This window comes from Monoraphidium neglectum, assembly GCF_000611645.1.
Source record: "Monoraphidium neglectum strain SAG 48.87 unplaced genomic scaffold scaffold01332, whole genome shotgun sequence".
In the NCBI taxonomy this organism is placed as follows: domain Eukaryota; kingdom Viridiplantae; phylum Chlorophyta; class Chlorophyceae; order Sphaeropleales; family Selenastraceae; genus Monoraphidium; species Monoraphidium neglectum.
The window spans coordinates 6,080-12,199 of NW_014012296.1; the positions used below are offsets into that span (position 1 = coordinate 6,080).

Sequence of the window (6,120 nt, forward strand, 5' to 3'; positions counted from 1 at the left end):
CAGTGGGGCAGGGAGGATGAACAAGCAACGGTTGCGCGGTAGGGTCGACGGGGGCCGTCCATGTCTGTCATGTTTGACCAACGGCTGGAGAGGCAGGAACGAGCAGGGGAAGCAAGTAGCTCCCTCATATATCCGCAACATTGATCGGGCGCCCATCGAACTGCAGCTCGGTGTCGGCAATGAGCAGGGCTGCATAGTGCCAAGCGCAGCTGCGAGTTGGCGCGGCGGCGGGTGACCAAGCGACTCTCGCATCTGTGGTCGACGTGCGGTACACAGAGCACAAATGGGCGTACACCCGGCGTGCTAGACTAGAGCTGCATCAATCGTACGAGAACTTCGGTCCACTACACTGGTGGCCATGCGAGGGTGAAATCACCCGCGCCACAGCGACGCACTCGGCAGCGGACGGAGCCCCAAGCCCATCTTTTGCGATGCCAGGTGAATGATGCAACCTTTGATTTGCTTCTTGGGTGGTCTGCGGGCAAAAGGCGCGTGCAGGACCAGGGTGGCGGGCGCTGCACCGCCGCGCCGCTCGCTGCTTCCTCCCCAAACCCCGCACATGGGCGGTCCCACTGGAAATGCATTATGACGCGGCGTCAATCGGCCTGTTCCTGCCGAATGTTCGCAATGAACTTGCCCCAGCCATCCTTCCGACCCCTGAACGCCGCCATTCGCAGCCGTGTAACCCGGCCACCGATGGGGACGCCCCGCGGCTTGCTGCACGGCAAGCCCGGTGACCGTCGCGGCGGCATGGCCGCCGCGTCCGTGGCGGCCGCGGCGGCAGCGGCGGCTGTCGCGGCGGCGCCTCAGTCCTGGGCGTCCTGGGCTGTCGCGCGCCCCGCGCGCCTGGCCAGCGCGCTGGCGGTGGTGGCGCTCCTGCTCTTCGCCGCCGCCATTCACAGCGCCACACCAGGGCCAGCGGCGAGCGGGGGCGGCGGCGCGTACTCAGACGCCGCCGAGCAGCGCGCGCAGCGGATCACGGACCGCCTATCGGCGCCAATGTCCGCGGACGGCCCGACGTGCCCGGTCTCGTACGAGCGCCATTCTTGGCGCCAGATTGCGGACGGCGCTGTGGTGCCTTGGCTGTTCGATGGCGCGTACCGCAATAGTGAAGCCGGGCCCGGCGGGCGCCCCTGCGTCAACTGCAAGCGGGGCAGCCTTTGGCCCACTTGGTGCGGCCGGCGCAAGACAGGCATCGTCAATGGCTGGGACCTCGCGCAGTGCTCCCCAGACCAGATCACGAGGATAATCGACGAGGTTGGAAGGCACAAGGACGTCAGGGAGGCGCTGAGGATGACGCCGTGTGACCTGTTCCAGCACTTGCGGGGCCGAACACTCTGGATTATCGGGTGCGCCTTGATGCACTAGCTGGTTGTTGTTTTTTTGTGGCCGGGGTCACTCTGGCGGCAGGTCGCCGTGCGTTTGGTGTTGGGGCTATGGCAGGCCAGCAGCGGCAGCCGCGGTCGGGGCGCTCGGCTCGGCAGGCAGCAAGTGTGGACAAGGGGCAGCGCTGGGGCCGCTTGCGCCAAAGCTGACCAAGTGGCCTGGACGGGGGGCCGGGGCCGACAGCACCAGGCTGCATTCAGCTATCCACGCCACCCCTTGGCCGGCATCTGTGGCAGAGCAGCAGTGTGCGGCCTGTTGATGACACTTCAACGATTTCGTCCCATCCAATCCGATCCATTGTCTATGGCCCATCCAATGCAGCTTCTCATCGTTACCATCCACGCAAACCCTGCAACTTTGCCGCCGCGCGCTGCAGGGACTCCCAGAGCAAGGCCATCAGCCGGGCCGTCAGGTGCTTTCTCATAGAGCTCTGGCCAGACCTTCTGGAGTACACCATTACTAACAACTACACCGCAATGACGTCGCTCGGCCGCCTGCCGCACTCGAGCACCGAGCGGGGTGGGCCGAGCTGCGCGCACCTGGCGCACGGCGCGCGCGTCTGTACGGTGGGCGGGCTGTGATGCGTTTTGCCTGGGCCGCCCCTGCTGATGGGGAGCGCAAAGGGGGGCAGTGACAGGCTTGAAATATCTGTCGCCCCAGATGGAAGGCAGCGCGGCCGTGCGGCCTCGTCTGCTGCACTGCCGGGTACGATCGCCAGCTCCCCTACCGCCCTCACAGGTTTCGCTCGTTGGCAGCCCCACCCTCCCTCCTGAGCCCCATCTTGAGTCCCTGTTTTGATCCCTGGTTAGCTCCCACCACGCGCACACGAGCACACATGCAACAGCCATGTCATAGGATGAGTCTATCAAGGTTCAATGCTCAACCCTGCCCCCGCCCCCCCCCCCCTCCCAGATCACGGCGGTCAAAGGACACCTGCTGGTCAACGCCAGCAGGACGTCCGTGCCCGTGCTGCCGCTGCTGCACAAGCACCTGGCTCTGAAGGAGGACATCTTCCTGATCAACAACGGCCTGGTGAGGGCTTCACAATTAGATATCATGCGCAGGGTTGAAGGGCTGGCTTGCCCGGCTTGGACCGCAGGGCTTGCAGAATTGAGGTGACAGCGCCCTTCTGTGCCTGCACCCCATTCCACGAGCGCAAAGAGCGCTGCCCCCTGATGGCACCGGCTGCTTGCCGCTCAAGCGGGACCCAGCACTGCATGACTTCATCGACACGTCATCACACGCCGGCGGACCCTTGTATGACCCATCGCAAAAACCCCAGTGGCACTCCGACTCTGACAAAGAGGGGTACCGGCAACATTTGGAAGAGCTGGGACATTACTATGCGGCCACAAAGAAGTGGTGAGCAGCCGCTGGAGCACGGGCGCGTCGGCGCTGGGGCGGCTGAGAACGCGCAGTGCCTAGCGCGCGGCATGCGGCGCGCCCTTGGCCCTTGCGTGGGCGCCGGCCTCGAAAAAGGCTTCGTGGGCAGGTCCCTGGCACCGGGGTGCACCTCAAGCTGGGCGCTGCGCAGCCGCTCCCCCTAATCTCGCACCCCCCTTCCCCAGGTTTCCCAACATGTTCTTTATGGAAACCCCCAAGCAGGTGAAATTGGGCCCTGATCAGGCCCCGCACTGTGCCTAGTGGTGTTCCTTTTGCCCCTCCCCGCGAGAAACACCCCCCCACTTTGGGGCCGCACACACGGCTGCAGACGTTGCTGCAGCGCCCGCCCCTCCGCCACTCAATCTTGGCCCCAAACCATGTCGATCTGAAACTCCGCAGCACTTTGAGACACCCACTGGTGACTTCAAGGCGTGGTGGCTCAGAGAGCAGGGAAAAGCCCTGTCCAACTTCACCTGCCAAGCCATAGTGAGAGCCGAAACCCTTGCACATTTGTGCAATTATGACGTTTGTGTGGTTGATTGGGAATGGGTGCATATGCAAATGCATGTATGAGAGGGCCGCGTCCACTTTGTTAGGGTGTGCCCATCACGTTCCTGTCGCATGTCACAGCAGGGCCAGGAATGTTGAGTCTGTCAGCCAGCACCTGCAGCGCACTGCAGGCTGCGCCGTCGTCCTCGCACCCCCGCAACACCACCGGGATACCCACGTCCTGCTCCACACACCCTAATCCCCCCAAACCCTTGCCCAGTCCGCAAGCCCCACTCTCCGCCCCTCTCCATTCACATTCCGTCTCCTCCTCCTCCCCTTGCCATCCACCTTGCCTCTGCTCCTCTGCCAATTGCAAACGACCACTCTTTGTTGCCCAATTGCACCCGCCTAATTGCAGCCAAATGTTACATACCTGCCAGACGGTACCCTGGAGGCCGTGCCTGGCGACGAAGCGGCTGAGGAGGTACGATGATAAACTCACTTCTGCATCCCTTTCGCCCCCCTCTGGTTGCTGAGCAGAGCACCGCAGCGCGGCGGCCCCGGATGGAGCCGTAGCCTGCAGAGAGGCAGCCACAAACACCCTGCTTGTGCGTTGCAACGAGCCTGCAGGAGCGGACACGGGAGCTTGCCCAAGCGCAGCTCATCCAGTGTATGGTGCTCGCTGCCCGGCGCGGGCAGCGCGAGCGCGGACTGGTGAAGAGGAGCTCCATGACGTTACAATGACATCCCGTCCCGCAGGTGGTCAGCGGAACATGGCGCAACCGCGCGGTGCGGGAGGTGCTGCGCGACCGCTTTGGGATGCGGCTGGTGGCGACGTACAACGCTTCAGTGCACTTCTGGAACGTCCACAGCCACAACGTGTTCGGGCTCGAGTGCAGGTGAGGGGCCGGCGCTTGGCGTGCCGCGGTGTCTGAGGTCGGGGCCGGGGTGGAGGACACAAAGCGAGGGCTGCTGGAGTGCGGCTTTTGGGGTGGACAACTGCTCAGCCTCGGGGCGGGGTGTGGAGGGGCCAGGGCGCGTTCTGTCTTCTTCTGGGGTCGAGAGAACAATTCTTCACCTCCTGGTGGTCGCTGAGCAAAGTCTTCGCCTGCAGCCACATCATACTCTCGTAACACGAGCCTGGGGGCTATCAAGCATGCCGGCTGTCTCTGAAGCCGTCCACGTGGCCCCAACCCTCAACTCAAACCCGACCTGCCCTCTAACTTGAACCCTGGACCGCCGCCCTCGCAGCCACTTCTGCTATCCTGGAGTGCAGCACGTCTGGCTCTACCCCCTTCACAAAACCCTGAAGGCCGCCGGCATCACGCGGCCGCCCCCGCAGTACGTCGCGCCCCCCGGCGCGCAGCTCGCGCCCGAGCAGCTGCCGGAGGCGCGGCAGCGGCGGGGGTGCGCTGAGGTGTACGAGGCGCTGGGGCAGGAGCGGCTCGGGCGGCCCAAAGCAGTGGCCGACGTGCTGAGGGAGGAGGACGCGGAGAGGCTTACGCAGCTCAAGGAGCGGCACGGGGTGCTGTGGCGGCTCTGGTGGTGGAGGCAGCAGCAGGCCTGACCAGGGAGACGTCTGGCATCCGCGAACTGTTGCAAGGAACATACATTTGTAGAGGGGCCGGGCTTGTCAAGATATGAGGCCCCGCAGCAGGCAGGCAGACAAAACCCATGGTGGTGTTTGAAATTGCGTGTCGACAGTATTGAAAGAAGAGTCGTCGGTTGTATTGTTACTTGAGTAGCGAGCGCTTGAATCGACCGGAGAGCACTTTGACTGCGCTTTGACCTGTCAGGGCCTGAAGCGAGTCCGCCACTGCACCCCACCCCAATGCGATGGGCGCAGCAAAACCCTCTGCGGCATGCGATTGATGGTGCACATGGACGCGGGCTTGCCGCCGATCGGGTGTGTAAAGATACCGGCCGCGGCTCATGCTCTCCTGAGAACATTGGATCCCTGCATGAGAAGCTGGTGAATGTGTGCTGGTGGTCCCGTTGTATACGGTCAGCACGTAGCGGTGCGTGGTGGAGCCGCGGGTCCCAGCTGCACCACTCCGCAAGACCCTGAAAGGAGGAGACCAGCCTGCTGTGGCGATACGGTATCCACCACTTCCGAGCAGCTGGCGACTCGGCACGTGTGGATGATGACGGGGAGGCCCATCTATGGCCATGGCTGTGGCTGTGCTGCCGGGACTGGTGATCGAATGTGTCCACTCGGGCACTTGGCACAAAAGATCTGCTGCGATTCATGCATCCGTCTGAAGTGCAGGGCAGTCAATTGCGTTTATTGAGGGAATCTCCTTGTTTAGGAGGCGTCGCCACAGCTCGATCGCGCGCAAGCGCTTGGCATGGTGGGCATGCCGTGCACTGCCGAGCGCCGCCAGCTGCGGCTGGCCTGCAGCGCTGGGCTATGGCGGTGTGCTGCCTGCTGTGGTTGTGTGCTCCTGCAGCCACCAGCCTGTGTGTTACAGTGCTATCTTGACTCGGCCCGCGCCTGCGGCCCCCCCTCCCCGGACCTAGACAAGATAGACAGCTGCGCATGTACCCCTGCCCAACACGCGCCCCCTCCCACACCGCATATCGGACCATCTGGATGTCTGTCCAGCCAGCTGCGGTACACAGTAAGCGAGCAACGCCTTCGGCGCCTCTGTACATGTACACATCGCAGCAACAGAGTGACATCATCGAGGGAGTCGTGGTTCATCTCACCGGAACGTCGGCTCTTTTCTTCTCGCGAACAGCGTGACCCGCGTACGAGCAAACCACGAACCAATCTGCGGTTTTGGGTCATTACGCATCACGCAGAGTCCAGCTTCCTCCTGGAAAACGGCCCGCCGCACTTGCAGCAGCAACAAAGCACAC

The 6,120-nt window shown here is 63.4% G+C and overlaps 1 protein-coding gene across 1 annotated transcript; it reads left to right on the forward strand.

The window, feature by feature from the left end:
- Nucleotides 1-696: 696 nt before the first annotated feature.
- Nucleotides 697-4,825, forward strand: MNEG_7504 (hypothetical protein; the record flags this gene model as incomplete). Its single annotated transcript, XM_014044022.1, has 8 exons — nucleotides 697-1,349; nucleotides 1,763-1,952; nucleotides 2,299-2,418; nucleotides 2,669-2,748; nucleotides 2,955-2,991; nucleotides 3,677-3,742; nucleotides 4,018-4,157; nucleotides 4,510-4,825. 8 exons carry the CDS (start codon nucleotides 697-699, stop codon nucleotides 4,823-4,825), a joined length of 1,602 nt encoding a protein of 533 aa, XP_013899476.1.
- Nucleotides 4,826-6,120: the final 1,295 nt, after the last annotated feature.